Genomic DNA, 23,267 nt, shown 5'->3' on the forward strand with positions numbered 1-23,267 from the left:
TTCTTTTGCTATGGATGCATATGACCGTTCAGGATTTTCTTCATATTTGTAAATCACTTGCTTACGTATCTGTAGTTGTTTTGATGCCATCTTGCACGACTGTTTGACACCACACGTCTACTAGCTACAGCACTACTTACAAATTCAAGCTTCAAGTACACAATGAAATGAGTCCTGTTCTACTTGTTATTTACGAGAACTTATTTTAATAATTTGCTACATTTTTTCTGGGACACACTTTAATACATTACGAAAACAAAGTTATTGCGAAGAAATGTAAGTTACAGTATACGCGTCATTTTTTAACATGGTTGTACTTCTTTGACAATTTTAGTTTTGGGGTAGTATACCTTAGGTATCCAAGGGAGCAAAGATAGGCCCTTATTCTTAATTCTCACAAAACTGGGTACTCATTTATAGGAACATAAATAGACATCTTGGAGGATGTGACCACGGGTGTTCCACCTTCAGACGTATCCAAGGGAACTAGGTGGATTACAAAGGTACGTACTTTGTCCTAAACACTCATAAAAGAGAGAGGAAGCTACCCATCCAAAACATGAAGTTCACACACACACAGAGATCAGATCATAAGTACTCATCTTACATACCAGAAACATCTTTGGTGTTTCACCTTCATATACACCCACTGGAACAAAGTGAACCACACAGAACGGAATTTACTTACCTGGTATTACACACTCATGAGTGAGAGCGAGATAGGAATTTAAAGGACCATAATACAATCTAGAGAGTGTCAGTAACCAAATAAGTGTTAAAAGTTTGAATTTTCGGTAATTTTTACCCATCCAAGGAAATGACTCATCCCATTAAACTATAGGGGTATACATGGTCCTAGACACCCATAAAAATTCAACGTACCCATCCATACACTTGAATACCCATACTTACCGCCCATCTCAAAAACTACACGATGCTGGTTGGTTTTATCCCAGTCATCCAAAAAAAATCACAGGGTTACGTACCTGGTCCTAGACTCCCATGAAAGAGAGTGAGGTATTTTTTATATTATCATAAACACCCAACTTCGAAATGTTAATTTTTGCTATTTATTCATCCAAGAGAACGAGTTAGAACCTCCGAACTCACATACTTACACCATATAGAAGATTTCAAAATTATTCGTTTACGGAATATTCACATTTAAAGGGTGTAGGCCAACACGTCTCTCAAAATTCGAGGTGGGGTACGTAACCGAACTTCGTGTGTCATTGTTCTCAAAATACGTGAACAGGTCCACGACTCTGACCAGGCAATCATAGCCGAATGTCCCTAACATTCATCTTTACTAGTCTGAGGTTATAAATGCCCAGCAGACTCCGTAGGTGTACACACCTGCAGTAAAATAACTGTAGTTCATGATTGCCAATTTCAGGAACGGTAAAATGATACACGAATATCAAACGGTTTGAAAGTAACTTTAAAGATATGTAAGTAACAACGTTGTTGTAAGTGTTGGAGAGTCTTTAGGCAAAACTGCAAGAAATTATTTTGACATATTGAAGAACTATTAATGAAATAATCATTTACGAAATAGGAACAAAATTGTTTGCGTAGGTTTATGATTAAATTCTTACAAGTAAACCTTACGTTTGGGTGAATCGAGTTGCTGACTGAGACCCATATGAGAAAGTAGTACTAAATGTGGTCAGTATTTCAGTGAAGTTTTAGGTGCGAAGCTCCAGGGGTTTAGGAGATACAGCTACCAGAACATCACATGGAAGTACAGAATAGTCTTCATACAGTTGGAGGTAAAAGCTCTGTAAGACCTCTCGTAACGAGAAAAGGTGAATAACAAATATATGGGTACATATTAGGACTAGGGGGTAGTCATATAGTAAGGGTATACCTGACGGCGGCCATCTTGAAATGCGCCATTTTGAATTAAGGTTAAGTTTTTAAAATAGGAATAGGGTCATGTGATACATGATTTAAGGCGCAAATTCAATCAGAAGAACAATGGTGACGTTAATTTTGATTTACGCGCAATTGGTAAAAAGTTACAGGGAAATTAAATATTATTGCAGCATATGTATTAGTAGTTTACCCCACCTTGTAAATTTTGTATTAATGATAATAATTAAATAAAAAGCAGGTGATAAATATTAGGTCTATGGTAAGAGTTGCCTTGATGGCGGCCATGTTCAAATCCGCCATTTTGAATCAGACAAAAGTTTTAAACAAAACGCATAACAGTGACACCTTATTAATAGCAAATTTTACCATAACTCCAACGGTATAACCATTTTTGCTTTATCATTGACCAGCACAAAATTAAATGGATCGCTCCTTACGACTACTGCTTTGACGGAATTGTTAACGGCAAATGTGTCAAGTGTAACTCGATTGCCTTTGTCAAGTGTGCTCACTGTGAGCAGAGCATTTGTGCAAGTCATGCACTCTTTTCTGAACTACATACTGATTGTACTAATTGAGGACTTTTCTGGAAGAAAGACCCAAGTTCAATTATGACTCAATTCCACTTTGGTCATTTTTCCTTAAATTAGCAACTTGTTTATGCGATAACAAATGCTGGTTAATGATAAAGCAAAAATGGTTATACCGTTGGAGTTATGGTAAAATTTGCTATTAATAAGGTGTCACTGTTATGCGTTTTGTTTAAAACTTTTGTCTGATTCAAAATGGCGGATTTGAACATAGCCGCCATCAAGGCAACTCTTACCATAGACCTAATATTTATCCACCTGCTTTTTATTTAATTATTATCATTAACACAAAATTTACAAGGTGGGGTAAACTACTAATACATATACTGCAATAATATTTAATTTCCCTGTAACTTTTTACCAATTGCGCGTAAATCAAAATTAACGTCACCATTGTTCTTCTGATTGAATTTGCGCCTTAAATCATGTATCACATGACCCTATTCCTATTTTAAAAACTTAACCTTAATTCAAAATGGCGCATTTCAAGATGGCCGCCGTCAGGTATACCCTTACTATATGACTACCCCCTAGTCCTAATATGTACCCATATATTTGTTATTCACCTTTTCTCGTTACGAGAGGTCTTACAGAGCTTTTACCTCCAACTGTATGAAGACTATTCTGTACTTTCATGTGATGTTCTGGTAGCTGTATCTCCTAAACCCCTGGAGCTTCGCACCTAAAACTTCACTGAAATACTGACCACATTTAGTACTACTTTCTCATATGTGTCTCAGTCAGCAACTCGATTCACCCAATCGTAAGGTTTACTTGTTAGAAAAAATCAAACCAAGAGAAAAATGCCCCTTGAAAAGTTTTGCACGGAAAACTACTTACGTACGCAGCATGATGGGATTGTTAATAAAAAATCTATTTGTGAAGTACGAACAAAATTATCCCAATAGTTTTTGACAAAACCGTCCAATCCACTCACTCCAAAAAGTAAATTATCCCTTGTAGATTATGCTATATAACAGGGTTATTAATTGAATGTGTTTATGTGAAATATAAACAAAATCGTATCTGTCGTGTTTGACAAAATCTTCCGAAAAGAACTCAATGCCCAGAATTAGCTACCTCTTGTGAATTGTTTCGTAAAAAATTACTTATTTTACATGTATGGTTTTCAATGAAACTTTTATTTGTAAAACGTAAAAGAATTCATTAATTAGTTTTTAGAAAATCTTCCAAAAAGAAGTCACTCCTGATAGTGAAATATCACTTGTCGATTTTTCAAGAAAACGTGCATCACATTCTAGGATTGCTTTTGATATTTTTTAAGAAATACTAGCCAAATCGCCTGGCTCGTTTTTGAACATATTATTCAGAATTACTTTCCAATGAAGAGTAAACCAACATTTCCCGTTCTTTTCTAGAAAAATGTCTGATACCACATTATAGGATTGTTAGTTTTCGAAGGGATTAAACATGTAGAACCCTATTAAAAAACTTAAGTTTAAAATTTGGTAAGACGTTAACAAATATTGCTTCGGTGAAATGTATATTAATCAGGACGAACAGACGATCACATATACAAAATTCATTTTTCGGTATGTTAGAGTCATCAAACGAGCAAATCCATCAAAACCTTGAATTTTCTTCGCGATCACCATACTTTCGTCTTTCTTACAACCATTCGAAATTAAATGTTAAAACAATATTTGTTTTGTTCTGTTGTTTATTCATTCCAAGAAAGGTTTGAAAGACAGAACATGATTATCACAAAAGGACGATTAGAAAAGTGACCACTATAGTCCGTAGGATTAAGTCAAAATTCTGCATTTTGTATGTAAAAGCATGAAACTTTCTGTACGTGTTATTTACATAGAATTAATAATTTTGAACGTTGTAGGCATCGGTGGATTGTCCTTTGAGCAGTCATATTGGAAAATGATGACCAAAATCGGTTTTTAGCCTATAACTTTTTAACGGATAGTCCGATTTTAATTTTTCCTATTTTGTTTTAAAGCTCTTTTTAAAGCAAAACCTTTTTGTCATAACAAAGATGTCTCTAGACTTTAAGGTTTCAGCACAATTTTTAAAAATCTAAAGAATTTTCGATGAAAATTGATTTTTTCATTCTATAACTTTTATATGGTGCACAAAATCACTTTTGATCTCTGAATAAAAGAAAAGGATAATTTCCTGATCTTTCCATTGATATATGTTAAGCTATAATTTGAGCAATGTTTTCCATAGAAATCGTTGATCAAAACCAACATGTCATTAAGAAAATTTATTCTGCTTCTCAAGTTTTGAATTTAATATATGGTTGTTTTACCAGCACTTGTAAACTTTTGCCTTTATTATAAGTTTACTTTCACAGAACGAAATAAAAATAGATGAATATTTAAATATACCATATCGATAAATTGCTCTATTATAAAAATGAACATAAAAAGAGATGTGCGTTATATTCTCAGAATGCAGAATAAGACTTTTAATTATGAACATAAAAAGTTTGAAAATAATTATAGAATTACATAATTTCCATTGTCTTTAACGTGCATATCCAAATATGTACTTGGAAAGGGTGGAAAAGAAAAGTTAGTTGAGGTCTTAGTCACAACCACCACATGCACAAAGATGCAAGATAAAGCGACTTTAGCACATTTGCACATGGAACCCCAGTTTTTACAGTTGCACCTAATTAGCACACGAGATTCTACAGCAGCAGGAATTTGCGTGATCCATTTTGGTTGCCATGTTGCCATGGCCTGCCTGGTAGGCACCTCTGAGAATATGCTGTTTAAGGGCGTCAAGCGTTGGTGGAATGTTGTCCAAATCCCTGATTTTCCGTGCAAACAACACAAGTCTTTGTTTACATTAGTTTCTTCGCTACAGCGTTCATATAGTAGTTTTAACAAACCTTTCGATAAAAGGCATAACAGCACCACCTTCTTGTATGGAAAGTTTGCTTGCAAGAACACTGAGTGCATATGTCACCTCTGGGAAGCAATTCCACGTTGCCCAGCAAGATAATTAACCCCTTAATGAGAATTTCGAAGTAATATCACAGCCCGTTAGGGCATGGAAAGCTGGTAGAGCTTTTCATTTTTCTCTTCTCAATGCTTCATCCATTTATATTATGTTGAGGGTGCGAATGGTTTTCGATGTGCCAAAAGCAATGCATAAATGACAATCCAGAACATTATAATAATGTAGTGCTAAAACCACTACATCTGTAGCTACACCTCTAATGAGAATTCCTTTCTTCCTTGTGCAACGCCATAAGCTGCATGCAGAAACATTCGGATATCAGCTTCTTTACGTATGCAAGGTTGTAACTCATCCAACTAATATCTTGAAGGATCTGAGGACGAGCAAACATCATCTTCCTCCAAAGTAACTACATCTCCTTCATATTATACGGATGCTATTTGCGTAGCCAACAAGTGAAAAACCTCTTGCTTGTTTACATCTTCTTCTAAGAAATCAGACCAGTTTGTTGGTGTTTTCTTTGACAGTTCAACCTAACAACGAGTTAATTTTCCTCTTTAGCTCGAATGCAAAACTTCAGGATGTCTGATTTCTAGACGTCAAATACGATGTCTATTCTCCTTAAACCAGGTTTCTGAAATTGTTTTGCAATGTACTTGATAATCTTTTGTGAATAATCAAAAAATGAATCATTTTTTTTCTGGCGTAATCATGTGTACAACAGCTGGACCACCAAAGATCATCATGTCAACATCTGGATCATCACATGCACTAACGACACCATCATCTGTTGCAAGCAAGGTTTCTAAACATTTTATCAAGTCAGACTTCCCCTAACAGTTTAACGATCCATTATCTGAAAGCGATGGAGGATATCTTCAGTACCTCCCTATCAAATCCGGTAAGCAATGTACAATTTTAAGAACACACTTCGGTCACGTTTCAGTTTTCATTGTTGTGGAGTTATAGGATTTATCTGATTTATTGTGCTTGCAGTTGAAGAGTTGAAATTTGTTTCGAATCATAGAGGCATCAACTGACTTTTCACAGTCGATCAGTCTTTCCTTGAAAAACTTCTCACTCAATTTTTCCATTCTTTTTTATTGACTTTAAGGAATTAACAACTTCCTTCTCCATAATCTTCCTGGTGTCTCCCAACAAGTCGTCACTGGAATCTGTAAATAGGTTTCCTATTTCTTTGATAGTAGCGATCAAGTTACAAATTCTATCTAAAAACTTGGTTTGTTTAAGTGACCTCTTATCATGATAAAACCATTTGTCATTTTCAGGGTGTTTCATTTGGCTTTTGAACTCCTCAACAATGCCTGCTCCCGCAAATCATCCATCGAAGCAGAGCATCCGTATTTTCAGTCAAGCCTATTGCTCCTCCAGTACCTTTGACTATGGCGTTGTTCTGCTCCTGAGCTTCATCAAGAGGCATACTAGAAAACTGACGACCAGTTATTCGCAGTAAAGTTTCCTTTTAGAAATTTTTGATATACTTCAGGATGCTTTTTCTTCAGTAGCATCATGTCTCGAAGATGAAAAGCAGCTTATCTTGCGTGCATGTGATGATGTAGAGCATAAAAAAACCACTGAAGTTTAAATAATGTTCCGACATACTTTTCAAAATCTCCCTCATGTATTGCTTTATTCTATGCAAAAGTCTCCAGTCCCGTTTGGAGAATGAGGTTCCAAAAATTGAACTGAGGATGTCTTTCCTGCTGAGTGACAACCCAGCCACTCAGTGCCTAGTTTGGGGATGCAATTTCGAGTGTAACTGGATGCCTTCCACTCACCATCTAGAATGAGTGGGATAGATCTAATATTTATATGCGAGAGGTTTACCAAATGGGGATAAATACAAATAAGAAAACGTTAACTTCATTAAATTGATATCACTATATTTCTCATACGTAAGATTTGACTGTAAGATTTCGTGATGCTTTTAATAACGGATATTAGGAACATTTGCCAGACGAGTATTGCAATGGTCGAGTATTGAGCCTTTGAGCCCTGAGTAGGTGTAACACATACCTGAAGATTCTGGTGTTGCTCCAACGATGACCTGGTGTTGAACGTAGCTCCTCTATGATGATACTCCTTAGTACTCGACGATGAGGACGAGCATTGAGGTATGGACTATTCTCAATTGCTTATCTGGACTAGACGTTCTAAGTGATACGAATTATGTAGATTACGATGACTTTCCTTTGGCTGTCATCTGACTGTCTGGCGATTTTAACTAAGTTCTTCAAAACTTAAACTTGGACTGAATTCCACTGCTCCTGACTGATCTCCACTGATCTTCCAAACTTGCTCTCCAAGACTCAATCCAAGACTCGATCCTGAACCTCTTTCCTCCTCTGGTTTTGTTGAGCTTGGTCCAACTTCTGTCGTCTGCTTGTCGTCTGCTTGTCGGCACGTGCGACCCCTTTTCACATGGAAAAACAAATTCCTTCCATGTGTCAAGACTCAAAAACTGCAACTCTCGACACACTCTGATTTCTCGATTCTAAGCAATTTCCGCATATCCGTGATTTCGTGAAATTTGTGAAATCTTACAGATTCTCTTTGTACAATGCACAGAATCTGGCTAATGCGAGAATAGACGCATTGTCTGCATTACCTTCCTGCATTGCCAGACTCTCGACGAAGACATTTTATTAATGTTCTATTTACAACATTATGCTGACTCTGGAATAATAACATTGTGCAGCTTGCATTATATCTCATACATAACATTCAATCACCTTAACCTTAATATACGATTCATGTAACGTAAACATTAAAAATAAAATTGAAAATATACAAAATTATTAACTCGAAAAACGAGTCTTGCCACAACACCATTCTTCTTCAGAGATAACTGCAGTCTGATCTTTTCCTTCACAAAATCCCTTGTATGCTTCCTGGAAGCTTGTACAGTATGCATGCTGTTACATGATGTGCCTGTAACGCCTTCTTTATGTGGACAACATTCAAAAAAGAGTTCACTGTTCCTGAGAATGCACTTTTAGCCTCCTCCAGGGCGGAAGTCCACCCACTGCTGTCTGACAAATTTCCTATCCACTACAGTAGTGTTATCTTAATGTGCAACCATCAAGAACAATAACAAAATGATTCTCTCCATAGTTATTAGGTCAAGTCCGTTGTATTTCCTTCATAATTTTGAACAATGGTTGATCGCACATAATTACTGGCGTTTGTCCAGGATTAGTAATATCAGTAGCTTTTCTAATTACATCCATGGGATGTTATAACATAGCAACTGACTTAGAATCGTCTTGAAACACAGGAAGAAGTGCAGTTCTAGTTGGTGATATTGGATTTCCGGTTTCCTTCTAATTGTGAAACGCAGGCAGCTTCCATTGGTGCTTGTTTCTTCATTTGTTCAATTTTTGTCAACAACCTCCGAAACATCCTTGCACCAGAAATACTCACTTTGAACATTTTCATCTGCTAGTGGTTTTGATGAATGATCAAAAGTTTTGATTTTCGTGAGAGAACTAATTAACTGAGTGACTGAAATGGGAGGGAAAGATGAATAGCTTGTTGGCAGTTTCATGACTTTCTTGCTGGACTAAACGGTGAAGTTGATTGTTTGATTTAAACTAGTGTTAGTCTTTTCAGATTGCTGAAAAGAGAAATCCTAGTACCATGAAATGTACCTTCTGAGCGTGTTGCATTGTGGTTATGGTCTATACGTGGCCAACACGTGGTCTATATTGTCAACTGTTGAAGTTGTAAAGACACCAATCTTCAAATTTGGAGGGACTACAGCTCCAATGTGGCAAGTATGAGTAGTGGTAGAGTTACCTAAATCAACTGACAAATTTAACACTTGACCATATGACACTGATATTCCCAAGTTAAACAAAACATCAATCAAATCCTCCGAGTGCATTTTTGATTGAATATAGCTACCTAAAAATAATGGGATTGATGTCTCTTGAGCTCGAGAATGCCTGCTTTCCATAAATGTACGACATCGGTCTTTGCAAGTGTAGTAACTAATCAACTGTGCTAGAGTAACATTTGACTTGATACGTAGGCTGCCTCATCACTGAATTCTGGACTCATGCATGGACATGGACAGGAAACTCACCAAGATACGAGGAACTTCCTTCTGAAAATGATCCATCAAATGGCGGATGTTTATGATTAAGAATATCTCTGCGCAATATGCTTGCAACATGAGCGAGGATAACTGCCTCTGACTCTTTGTCTAAACTACATGATTGCCTCAGAAAACGTTTGCCTCGCAGCTGAGCACCTTTAATTTCTTTAACATTCTTATTTTGAGAAACGATTTCTGAGGAAACCGTAGTTCAAATTATAGCTTAGCAGGTATCAATGCTAAGACCATGAAATTATCCTTTTCTTTTATTCAGAGATCAAAAATGATTTAGTGCACCATATAAAAGTAATAAAATCTAGAAATCAATTTTCATCAAAAACTCTATTGACATTTAAGAATTGTGCTGAAACCTTAAATTTTAGAGAAATCTTTGTTATGGCAAAAAGCTTTGCTTTAAAAGGAGCTTTGAAACAAAAAAGAAAAATTAAAATCGGACTATCCGTTAAAACCTTATAGGCTAAAAACCTATTTTGGCCGCCATTTTCCAATATGCCGGTTCAAAGGGCAATCCGCCGATTCCTACAACGCTCAAAATTAATAATTTCTGCGTAAGTAACACATACAACAAGTTTCATGCTTTTACATATAAAATGCACAATTCTCATAAAAAGTTGACTTAAGCCTCCGGACTACTACTTCAAAATATCACTGTTGTTCCAAAATATCAGTGTGACAACTAGTTCAAAATATCAGTTAATTGCAGCCATCTTCATTCAATAAAATATTCTTTTTGAGCTCTCAGTATAAGGAATATATTTGAGCACAGACATTAAGGCCCATTCAATTTGTCATCAAGGTTGGTAAGTGTAAAAAGTGAAGGAAACTAGAATGCTTACCTTAAAGTACCTCTCAATCTTCTCCACAATGCCTTTGTTGCTCTTTGAGATTCAAGTTTAGATTCAAGTTTTCTACAAAAGTCGGTCAAATAGTCTTCTGAATATCTGAAAAATAATACATGTTCGAACAGACAGTGCTACACATCAATCGTATGTATAGAATATATAAAATTATGCAGTCACTTATCTCAAACCAAACTTTGATATTAATACCTTCCCATTAAATTAGTTTGTTAACGCGCCTTAAAGACACAGATTCTCGTATAATTTTAATATGCAGATAGTTGTCAAAATAAAGAATAAATAAAGTTCGAATTGCCTGATTAATACAATGTTAGACCACCTTTATCTCTTAGAACAACTTGTATTTATCGTAGAATTGAGTCACTTAAGCGCATAAATTGTTTCCAAAGTAATAGTGGATCTTTTTTCATGCACCGCAGCATTCAGTTGTTTAGCAGCAACGCAGGAGAATTTCTGCAATGATTAGTCTGTTCTAACACAAACCATAAATGTTTAATAATGTTGGATCGAAGAGAAATCGATCAAACATTGGGAGATCGAAGAGAGAGATGTTGAATTACATACTGAAATTACTCAAATCATGCTTAAACAGGAATATGCATATATTGAGTATTGTCACCTAGAAATATTGGGTCATTTTTGTGAAACAACATTTAGTTGATTAGCGGCAATAGGAGGACCTCTGCAACGATCTCTCTGTTTTAGCACTAACCATAAATGTTTAATAATATTTTAGATTGGGAGATCGAAGAGATAGTAGAAGTATTGAATTGCATTCTGATGTTCCTCTAATCATGCCTAAACAGGTATATTTGCATGTACTGGAATATTGTCATCTAGGAATATGGCATCATTTTTGCGAAACAACATCTGCACCATTGGGTTTTGTCACTTGAGATGTCTACATAATTATTTTATTCTTCACAATACTAATAAGACTAACAGAATATCACAAAATTGCGGCCTCCTAAAAGCTCAAAGTTATCCTAATATTTAATAGGAGGCAGATAGTTCAGAACATAAGCATTCTTTGGCGTCCAATACACCCAATCCCAGCTTATTGGTAGAAACGAAGAAAAACGACTCATTGAATCGCATTATTCTGTTGGACATTATTTTCACTGCGGTGGAAATTAGAAGTTTTGGAATAGTTTCTTCCGTCTCTCGTACATTTTCACTTTTCCAATTGTTTCATAATCGCCTGCGTTTATTATCTATTTCTTTGCTCAAAAGGATTTTCTTCGGGCGTTGCATTGTATTTCTTCTTTCATTCTCTTTCTAAACTTATTTCCATACGTTTCTCTTAAGACACCACCAGCAGACGTCCTTATTAATACAGTAATCGTCCTAATTTTGTCCAATAAATACAGTAACTGTAAATTTTGTCATGTGCTGCAGAAGAATGCATTATCAAATGTGTATCCCAGAACACTTGATTTTGTAATAAATGTCAAAATTGTTCATGTTCACTAGGTTACCGTTGTGCTTATGCCTGCTGAAATGTTATTGTGATGCCTATGTACTGTACGATGTAAATTTATGAATTGAAGCCTGCAAGGGCAAGCAGATGACAGTGGTGATGATGATTCTTATAACTTATTAGTGAATAAATTGCCAGTCATTTATCTTTATTCTGGAAACACTATAGTCCTGTGGTTTTTTTTAACACATTCTATATTATTTCTACATATAGATCTAACTTTACCATAGATCTTAAACCACATAGACCATATGTTTATTACTAGTTAATTGATGAAAGCCTACAGGTATTTGAAATTAGCAAATCGTGCAGACAAAAAGCGACAAACGTAGCCCGCAAACGACTGTAAACTCTTCGCAGAACTTCACCATTAATATATAATTTTATGATTTAACCAGTGTCAGAAACGAAAATAGAGACACTTTGATCTCAATCTGTATATCATCGTCGCATTTGTCAAAGAGCAAATGTAACAGTGTACATGGCCATGGTAACACGTGTGTCACATGATGTGGTTTCACAAAAGAGGCTTCACAAAAGATATAGGCAAAAACTTGCTTGTGACATATTCAAATTAATTAATTACAGTGAATGACTTGTACGGGTCTACACATGTAGGTGAAAAAATGCTATGAATTTTTTCTACTTTTCTCTTTCCTTCGTCCAAGCAGACTAACTCCAGATAGTCTAACATCCTTCTTAGCCACATTGATAACGTATGATGGTAATGTCGTATCAATTACATCACTAAATGGTTCAGTGTCAATTGAATAAAAGAAAAACTAAATTTTGTTCAGTTTATCTTCAGAAGTTTAAGCCTCCACCATGCTGTTACGCTATGTGTTATGTATGATTAACATAGAACGGGACGTACGCGAGAGGTAACGCAGTCATAGCAATAACCAACTTTTCTTAGAAATCTAGACATCGATAATTCGTACACCAATATTCAAGAACATTGTCTATAGTGAAGTGAAAGAATAGACTTTGGAGGAATAATTTTTAGTATGTGTAATCTTGCGTTTATTCGAATCTGTTGAAACTTCCCAAGCACTGACTCATGAGTAGGCATTGAAAAATATAAAATGAGTACATACCTTAGACTTATGATATATAATATAGATGACTGTGGAATACTAGTCCAATAAAGTAAATCAATCTTGAGTAGTCCTAGTTCTAGTATGATGTACTTCTAGTAAGTATTTCGTAGCAACTACTCTCGACTTCGGAAAGCGAAGTAGTTTTTTGATTCTCGACTCGATGTCAGATCATGAATTTCCTGTAATGGTGAAATCGTAAGTATGTGTACTATGAATTTATATGTCTTATCATATTTGTTAATGCATGAACTTACACGAGGACTTGTGAACGGTAGACAACTTCAGTGCTTTGGAAACAATTTCCAAGAGGGAATTACATAGCGATTTTTACAGATAAAGAATTCATTAATCAATCAGAATTGAATTTTGAAATATCAAACTTTTCCTTTCACTGTTCTTTGAAAGTCATTTGAACAATAGTGAACTAAAAATACAATCATGGGAAAAGTTTAAGAATTATATTGGATAGCATCAATGACAACTGTACTAAGTTACTTCGATATATTAAATGTATTTAATCTATTGAGAAAGCAGTTTCCTTCGTTGAGTAGTGTTCTTCGCCAGACTTCTTCCTTTTCAAGTTCTTGCAGGTGATGAAAAAGAGAGCATCTGCACCTTCTTCTTGCTTTAACCCTTCGTTGGTAACATATATTACACAACATCGGAAAGAAGGTTGCTGATAACCAAAACACTATACACGCATATTCTTTTAGCACGAAGTATATGTACAATAATACGAATAGCTGTTCTTCTATATTTGGACTAAGTATGTCAATCTCTACCTTTCTGTGACATTCAGCCTCTGAGTGATAACTTAATTCAGTCTCTGAATTCGATACCTCTATTCCCGCGTTGGCTCAACCTATACTTTCACAATATCCTGTTCATTGCTACAAACGCCACCAGTACTGCATTCAGAATCTTCTAACTCAGAAGAACCATATTTTCTAAAGATCAGATACGTTCATAATTGCAGTTATACATAAAAGTGTTCGATGATCATATTAAAGAAATATTCGAACGCGAATGGTAACAGGGGTGCGTAACATTGAGAAATCCTAAACGGCACAAGACCTAAACGGCATAAGTCCTTAAAATATAGGCACCGGACCTAAATTTTAGGTCTTGTGCCGTTTAGGACTAGTGCAATTTAGGACTTATGCTGTTTAGGACTAGTGCCGCGAAGTGATTTTTAGGTCTTGTGCCGTTTAGGTTTTGTGCCTTTTTTATTCACCTCCTTTAGTTCTGAAATTCGACATCAGCACACGAAATTGCGACGATGCACTAACTAGTTGGCAATAATGTTACGAACGTAGCTAATTCCAACGGTAACAGCTATATTTGTGCTACTAAAATTATTATTATTATCTGACTGCAGTTATACATTAATTACATTATATAATCTATTTCATTCTAAGAATTACGAATAATTGATTAAGGAATTCGTTTCTTACAAATGGAAATACGAGAATTCCATGACAAATTCCTAAAAAAAAAAATAAGAATGTTTAAAAAGCATATTTTACCCAACTTTTCTGAAGCCAAGCAAGCACCCAGAATTACAATATATATATACTCTAGGGAGTGTATTTTATTAAGAGTAGGACAAAACCCAGTCTAACTTTCGAAAGATAGAACAAAAGCTCACCAGTTTGCTTAAAGGACAGAAGCCCACTAGATTTTTCCCAAGTGAACACTAAATACCGACTATACATATTAAGAACGCAGACAGTTACTATATTTAACAGTATGTGTTGACATAGTTGATATGTATAAGCCAGAAAAAATCAACAAATAACGCTAAATTATTAATGTGATATGCAACACAATACGTTTAAAGAAACTAACACATAGTCATTTAGGGGTATAGCCTGCAAACTTTACTAGGGAAGTAGGCTTTTTAACATATTAATTCCAAATCGAAGGTATATTTCCAAATTACGAAAGCTTCAATAAGACAATAGGTATAAATATATACGTATTACACACGTACATAAATACATATATTATTATTATATTTTCAGTTTGTTACCTTTTTGAAACCTCGATCTTGACAGTGCGTGAATTTAAAACTACAGCTTGTGGGAAATGTACGAATAAGCTAAATCAAAAGCAATCGGAAACTGTTCATGAAATTCAATGAGTTTGACTGTGTTTATCTTCTGTACTCTTATATAGAAGAGTTAAGATAAATTATTTTCTGTGGATACTACTACAAGTAGAGTAGTTAAATTATAATTATAAAAAAACGTTTTCTTATGAAAGTAGAGTATAAGACAGAATTTTTGGAAATACGTATCGTAAATAGGGTGGGGTAAGATTTTTTAAAGAGTAGTGTATTTCGTAAATCTCTGAAGCTACCAAAATGAAATTTCGCATATAAACTTTCCACTGTAAAACAAACCAGAAAAACTGAAAATTCAACACATAAAAGAGAAAGAACAAAGGGTGAGCTTTCTTTATTGTTCGAATTCCCCATTACTTATTCAGAAGATATTTAATAAAGTAAAGAAGGATTTGCATAAGCTGGATGCGTGAAGCTCGGTATTTCAACTTTTAACTAAAAGCAATAAAATATATATTTCTTGAAAATTACATTTCCAAGAAGGAACGACGGTCAATTTCTATAGTATTAAAATTTCGCACTGCTTATGAGATTTGGGCAGAAAACTTTTCCTTTAGGTCTGGGTTCGTCCAGTTAAGTTAATGGGAGTGCAAAGTGGACGATGAATTAGATTATTTTAATTATTTTAACATGTTGACGTAGTTTAATTTTTTTAAAGTGTTTCTTTCACATTATATTATAAACATTATTAATTTGCTGTAATCTTATATATAAAAGAGAACGCACAAATCCTTTGTTCCCTCATCACGCTAATACGGCTGAACCAATTTCTTTCATTTTTGGGGGGTTATTAGGATTTGGACCCTAGATGGTTTTTATCATATCACTTTAATTTTTAATTACCAGTGTCTTGAGATAATTGACCATTCAAGTGTCCATAACGTACAAATCCTTTGTTAGTTCATCATAGGTAAAAATAAACGTATTTATATGCAACCCGCATGACCGTGTCACTCGGCGGGTTAACATAAATGACAGGCGATATAATGTTAACATTTACTGCAATCTACTATGGTTTTTATCATATCACTTGAAAGCGAAAAAGTAAAAATTATCTAAGTAATAAAGTTTATTGCGTTGCGGGGTGACCGCAGCGAAGCGGGGCGGGTTAACATAAATGACAGGCGATATAATGTTAACATTTACTGCAATCTTCTATGGTTTTTATCATATCACTTGAAAGCGAAAAGGTAAAAATTATCTAAGTAACAAAGTTTATTGCGTTCCGGGGTGACCGCAGCGAAGCGGGGTGAACGCTGCTAGTTATTAAATACAGATTAACCAACACTTAGGGGGCCAAGAGTTTGTTTTGGCTGTTAAGAAATCATTTGCCGTCTGTGACATAACCTTTGATTTTAACTTCACGTACAGTAAAGGCTCAGGCCTCAAAAATACAGCATACCTGAAATATATTATTATTATTATTATTATTATATTGTTATTATCACTAACAATAACAATAGTTAACTCCAACGATAACAGCTATGTTAGTCATACTAAATCTATTGTCAATAATGGCAACGAGTAAAGAGCAGTTAATTACGAGTATTACAACTAATTGCTACGGAAAGAATTGAGTATGATAAATATGTGTAAAAATAATTTACTTCAAACCAGCACAACGAAAGCTATATTTATGACGTATATAACTAAAACACAACATTATGTTACTAATACGAGGTCAATGGTGAGGGAATAGAAAAAAACAGTCATTATGAAAGACATAGGAATCACATTTGAGAGATTGTTAATATTTTGTCACCACACAAATGCTAACATGCAAACAGCTAGAAAGAACAATAGGCTTTATTTATTTATTATTTCAGAACAATAGAATGTGTATTTATACAAATTACTTGTAAGAACTAAGCTAGAATCTGATTCTGTAATATGAAACAGTGTATATAAAACTTTGACTAACAGATTGACAGTATTCTTGGCACGGACGCGATGGTAGCGCCAAAAGGGACTTTTAGGTCCAGTGCCGTTTAGGTCTTATGCTGTTTAGGACTAGTGCCGCGTCCTCACAGGGGTGGCCAGTAACCCCAGCACTCTCATAATTCACTAAAGAAAGGTGATATGAATAGAAGGTAACAAACGCGGTTGTTTCCGAAGTTTATATGAAGGCGCAAAAATCTGAGAAAACTATTTCTAGTACTAAACAAAATAATCCGAGATTGGATTACATGTTACTCCTGTTATCAACAAAGTGTCAAATATATTCTGATATTTCCTACTGTCACGCCACGGAAAATCTGAGTGTTCTCAAAGATTTTACAAAGAGTAGTAATTGGTGTGGTGGCACTGCCTACCACAGGCCCACACTGTACTTAGTATAAACGTTCACTGACTTTCCATTCTCCAAAATATTTGTGTGATGTTTCGTTATCTCAACTCTGGTAACTTCTCAAATAATAAACTGAGCACTATTTTTCTTTCATTCCTATTTTGGGTATTTAAAATAGAAGTTATTCCTATAAGGTTAATTAAGTCAGCAATTAGTACTAAATAGTTGGACAAACACCAAACATTGCAAAGTACTGCAAAGTCATATGTGTTATTTATCTGCTATTTCTCATAGCATAATTCAATTGCCCTAAAATTATTACTTTCTAGATCCTTATTTCCATAAAGTAAAGTATAAAGTATTTCAAGAACTTCATATATTTTAGATAATATTTCTTGTTCATTGTTTACTTTGTACTTCCCTATAAATTTACTCTAATGTGTGTCTGGAGTTAGAACTTCTTTGTGTCACTCTACACCGAAAAATATGCTTTTTTGTGTTTTGTGTAACGCTTACCTTCGTACAGTTTGTCTCCTGTGTTTTTTCGTGGTTGATCCTAGAGATAATGCGTTACCTATATTTGGCCCGCAGAAAAAATCATGAATAGAATCATTTTCAACATCCTTAGTTTTTTGACTGAAAATTTGAAACGGATTAAGACTAGGATCTTCTGATAGATATGGCAAATATTTTAATAAATCAACATCTCCATAGCTGCAAACACAAGAAAAAAGAATTAATATTTTCTGGGTAGAAAAATTTACACATTAACTTTTAACAAAAAAAATCATCTTTGTCACAGAAAAACTCATAACATATCAAACTAAAACAAAAATACTTTATTCAAAATATTGTGCGGAAAATGTCATAGTTCAATGGTAATTCTCTTCTAAAATTTCTTTGTAACCTTATTTCGTATAAAAGTTTCTAAACAAAATACTTTTAGGACTGTTTAGATTACGTAAGGACGTAAGATTTAGAATATGGAATATAAAAATTGTTTAGAGGGCAGTAGCATTAAAATCCGTAACGACTGAGTCAAAGAAATATAGGATGGACTTGGTAGGAGTTGAAGAAGTCAGGTGGGAAGGAAGGAGACACGCAGACCGAAATTTTCACGGTTTCTATGGGGAGGAAATAAAATAACCGATTACAAGCATGGATTTACATTCCCAAACTAATACCAATTTGTTACCTAATCGATTTTTCGAAAAATGTAAATGTATTTTTTCAAAAGATAAAACTCTAAAAAATCTATTTTCTGTTTTAAAAACCGAAATTCGGTATTTTGTTATCAAAATCAGTTATCGATTTTGGTTTTCAAAATCGATTTTCTGTATAAATACCGTTACTTGGTTTCGGTTTCTGATTTCAAAATCAATACTCAGTTTCTGTTTACATACAGAAAATCGATTTTTGGCTTCCTCTTTTTAAATCGAAATTCGAGTTGGAATATCGATATTCGAATAGGATCTGTGAAAAAGGAGGAAATTTCTGGTTTCTGCTCACTGAAAGAATCGCAACGGTATGAAATTTAACTCTCTCTTTCAACAGCGAACCGTAATCATCTAGAACGATAGAAACTAGTGAAACCAAGTATCCTGTATTTTCAGTTTTGGCTGAAAAGTACCAATCTAAACTCACAAAATCATAAACGTAAGAAATCTTACTTGCAATACAGCGTGACATTTTTCCACAAAAATTTGAAGAAACTATGATCTAAAGGAGAATTACACATCAAGTTTCTCTAATATCCTAAAATTCCGTTTAAGCTTTCCATATTTAAATATAAATCAGAATTATCAAAAATGTTGGTAATTTATACAAATTTACAACTAGACAAAATGTACTGTAAAGTAAATGATTTTCACTTCGATGTATATAAATGTCAAATTGCGTAGATAACGTTATAAGTCGAATAATTTTAACACACGGAATCCGGTTTCCTCCAATAACTCTTTTATTATAAAATTTATGTTATATACAATACAACACAAACTCAACAAAAGTGTGGTTCTAGGACTAATACAAAGCTCTCTATGTATTTTCGGAAAATAAGTGTTCCTAAGTCCTGGCAATCAAAGGAAGGATTTCCACAGAGCTCCAGGTAAGCTAAGTGGAAGTAGTTTAGGAATTCTCAGTGCTCTAGGCAAGCAAAGTGGGACTGGAGTTTTCCTGCAGAGCCCTAGGCAAGACAAGCGGGAAAAGAAACCACAGGCCTCCAGGCAAGATAGGTGGTTGTGGTTGGATATCTTTGAGCTCCAGACAAGAGAAGAGGCTTGGGTTACGTTAGATCCCTCAGAGATTCAGGCAAGCTATGAGAGTGGATTTGACCAATGGAAACTGATGTTGATGGAATTCTTACATGGTGTTTTATACCCTCCTCTGGACAATTCCATGTCAGAAAGGTTCTGACAAAAGGACGAGGACAGAAAGGCCTGAGTAAAACAGCCCCTTGACAAAAGGACCTGGATCAAAAAGGCACTGCGTCAAAAGCGCCCGGGTAAAAACGGCTCCGCGCTAAAAGGTCCCCGGTTAAAGAGGCTCCATGGCAAAAGGGCTCCGGTCAAAAGGATCCTGGTAAATACGGCCGACGGCCAAAATGTCTGAAACTAAGCTCAAGTGGAAATCAGGGGAATACGGGAGGATGGCGTCCCCTTAGTAAGTTGAAGTGTTTGTCCAAAAGAAGGAAAAACATTAGCTGTTATTAGTAACAAAAAGGAAAGACTCCTTAATACAAGGTGCTCAAAATTGAAGTGTCAAATTGTTGTGAAAGTCTGAGCTATCAAGGAGGTATAGGGCTGACACATCATGAAAAAATACGTTTTCCGAAAAAAAGTAATTACCATGACAGACGTGGGCAAAATATTAAAATATTTTATAATGAAGTATACGGGAGACTACATGTGACAAATGGATTTTTAGGTACCTTGGATTCAGCCTAGGGAGCTTGATATTAAACAGCGTGTAAGACATAAACGCCGGCAAATAATAGTTAAAACCAAGGTGGAAAATTTTAGTTTCCGACTCCTGTGCCGGACAAAAGTGAGATATCGAGAATGTTTATGTGTGGCGTATGGGAAATTATGTCGCAGAAAATGTTCCTGTGAGTTCATCTTTCGCAAAGAACTTTCGGATGAAAGACCTACCTTCGGACAAAATACTATCAGATCAGCAACATCGCATCGCAGCTGTATAGCTAATGTAAGAAGAAAGGATAGTGCACGCGTTATTAACTGGAGCAAGAAAACACCAATAGACAGTATATCACTCGATTACGTTACTTACTGCGAATTGTACTTGTGCTATCGCTCATTTGTAGAAGAATGCTACAGAATGTTCATAGTATATGTCTACAGGACTGTGCATCTAATTTATTTCAATCTGAGAGTGACCATGTAGGAGCGACATGATGTTATATGATCGTTAGTTACCGACGATATTATATTGCTGATTATTATTGTATAATTGTTTCTAACACTTGCTGTGAGAACTGCGAGTGTTCAGGGTGTGGAGGATGTGGAAAATGGTTTCGAGGCAATCGGAGACGAGCCATTGCAGGTCAAATGGAGTTACAGGCTGTAAGTAACTTGCCTGGTTCGCTTGAGAAATATTTCTGTTTTGCATCGGGTTAGTTATCTCTGTACAAATCGTTGGTGCAAAGTAAGAAACTTGCTTAAGAAAGTTCCAGTGGCTAGTGGTTCTTGTGACAAAACCCTTTCGGCTGAAGCGGATATGATCAGTTGTAGTGTACAAACTGACCGCTGTTCATACGCTCTATTGATGTAGTCTGTGTTTCGGACAATGACATATTTGCTTTCACTGGTGTAAAAACTGAACAGTTTATGCATCTACGTCAGTTCTGTTCCCATTTGAGACCAAGTGCCAACAGGAATGTCGATAACAGATTGGCAATGCTTCCCATGAAAGTGTGACATGATTTGCCAAGCAGTTTTCTAGCTGCACTATTCAAATACAAATACGAAAGTGGAGTATGTTGAGCACAGTAATCTGTTGGCGAGCTCTTGGTATAAAGGTTTATTCCCATTGTTCTAGGTATTAAAAAGAGATAGCGATCTCGTTCTCACCAAAGTTCGGGAGTGGAGTAGACAGTTATATGGAATTCCAGCAAATAAACTTGAGTTAGTTATGGATGCTACTTACATACGTATATACTGAAAAGTCAACTAATTAGTCTTTAGAGGCGCTTATACAGTGTACAGAAATGTTGCCCTCTTGTGAAAACTATGGTGGTTTTCACACCGTCTGGGTTTATTGTCGATGTTATAGGCCCATTTCTTGGTGCAGATAACGATGCCAACATTACCAACTAGTTGTTCACAGATGCTGCTAATAACACGATTTCATAGAGCCTGGTGACTGCTTCCTGTTCGATCGAGGATTTCGGGATTCCATACCTGTATTGCTCCCTGCAATACTTGCCAACCTGCCTGCTCCTTTTCAAAAGGCTTCAAAACAACATGAAGCAACAGATGCAAACTTTTCAAATCTAGTTACCAAAGGCAGATGGCCAGTAGAGGCAAAAATAGGCACATCAAAATGAAGTTCAAAATGTTCAGACATAGAGTCTCCACAGCAGCGTTGATAGATATTCGTGCATATCTTCTGACTGCTTGCGCCATGGAAAACCAGTTCGTCACGCCCCTCACTAAAGATTCCGATGAAACGCAAGAAGTTGCTATTATGCTATCACGTGATAATCTGGACGAAAGCTTACCGATTAGGAAGACATTACTAGGTGGACATCGCAGCTTTAGACGCCATGTCAAGCTACTTCATTCACTGAATTACCTCATCTAACTGCAGATGGTTTATATGAAATAACATTAGATACAGATGGTGATCAGAAAAATGGAAAAACCTGTAGTTGGCAACACGTCAGATGTATGAGTTGGCAGTGGTGCCGTGGCGCCCGCAGCGCAAGGCCGCTGGTGGTGGTGTGTTAGGTCGGTCTCCATACTACGTCAGGCGCAGTGGAACAGCAGTGTCCAGTGGCTGCAGCAGACGGAGGTAGTGTAAAATGGGAGACCTCTCAGATTTTCAAAGAGGGAAAATTGTTGGTGCGCGGTTATGTGGAATGAGTGTGACGGCAGTGGCTACTGTGTTAGGTGTGTCGCGTAGGACAGTGTCGAAGGTGCTGACGGCCTACACAACACACGGGAAAACCACATCGGGGAAGTGGAACAGTGGGCGGAAAAAAATCATGAGTGACAGGTCACGCCGGGTATTAAAGCGCATTGTCACGCAGAACCGTCGTGCCACTGCGGAGCAAGTGACGGAGGCACTAAATCAGCACTTCCCCCACCCTGTTTCGACAATCACAGTCCGCCGCGAATTACATGACATGAACTTACGGGTTCGTGTTGCACGGGCCAAACCGCTCATCAGGGATCATAAGGCTTTCGCATGCCGCAAATGGTGCCGCGACCATGCAACTTGGACCGTTGCGGACTGGTAACGTGTGATATGGTCGGATGAGTCACCCTTCACCCTATTCCCAACCACGGGCCGTGTTTATGTGTGGAGAACGCCCAAAGAAGCTTATGATCTGCAGTGTCTCCGCCCAACTGTGAAACATGACGGCGGCTCGGTGATGCTGTGGGCCGCCATATCATAGTTTTCATTGGGTCCTGTGGTCACACTTAGCGGACGAATCACTGCCAACGATTATGTAGCAATTTTAGGAGACCACTTGCATCCTATGGACCGGATGTTGTTCCCGGACAATGAAGCCATCTTCAAGGATGATAGTGCACCCATTCACACAGCTGGCGTTGTTGCAGCGTGGTTTGAGGAACATCGGGATGAAGTTCAACACCTCCCCTGGCCCGCCCAATCTCCA

General features: G+C 36.2%; 1 protein-coding gene across 2 annotated transcripts in view; it reads right to left on the minus strand.

The window, feature by feature from the left end:
• LOC145662607 (phospholipid-transporting ATPase ABCA1-like) overlaps nucleotides 1–23,267 on the minus strand; it is a 1,231,974-nt gene that overhangs the window by 876,283 nt on the left and 332,424 nt on the right. For both annotated transcript variants that reach the window (XM_081728328.1, XM_081728326.1), the window contains 2 exons: nucleotides 17,921–18,118; nucleotides 10,389–10,493 (listed from right to left, as the gene is read on the minus strand). In XM_081728328.1, coding sequence (XP_081584454.1) covers nucleotides 10,389–10,493; nucleotides 17,921–18,118 — 303 coding nt within the window. The remainder of the gene's footprint in view (nucleotides 1–10,388; nucleotides 10,494–17,920; nucleotides 18,119–23,267) is intronic.

The sequence above is a fragment of the Thermobia domestica genome, chromosome 10 (assembly GCF_964235325.1).
Source record: "Thermobia domestica chromosome 10, izTheDome1.hap1.1, whole genome shotgun sequence".
Lineage (NCBI taxonomy): Eukaryota > Metazoa > Arthropoda > Insecta > Zygentoma > Lepismatidae > Thermobia > Thermobia domestica.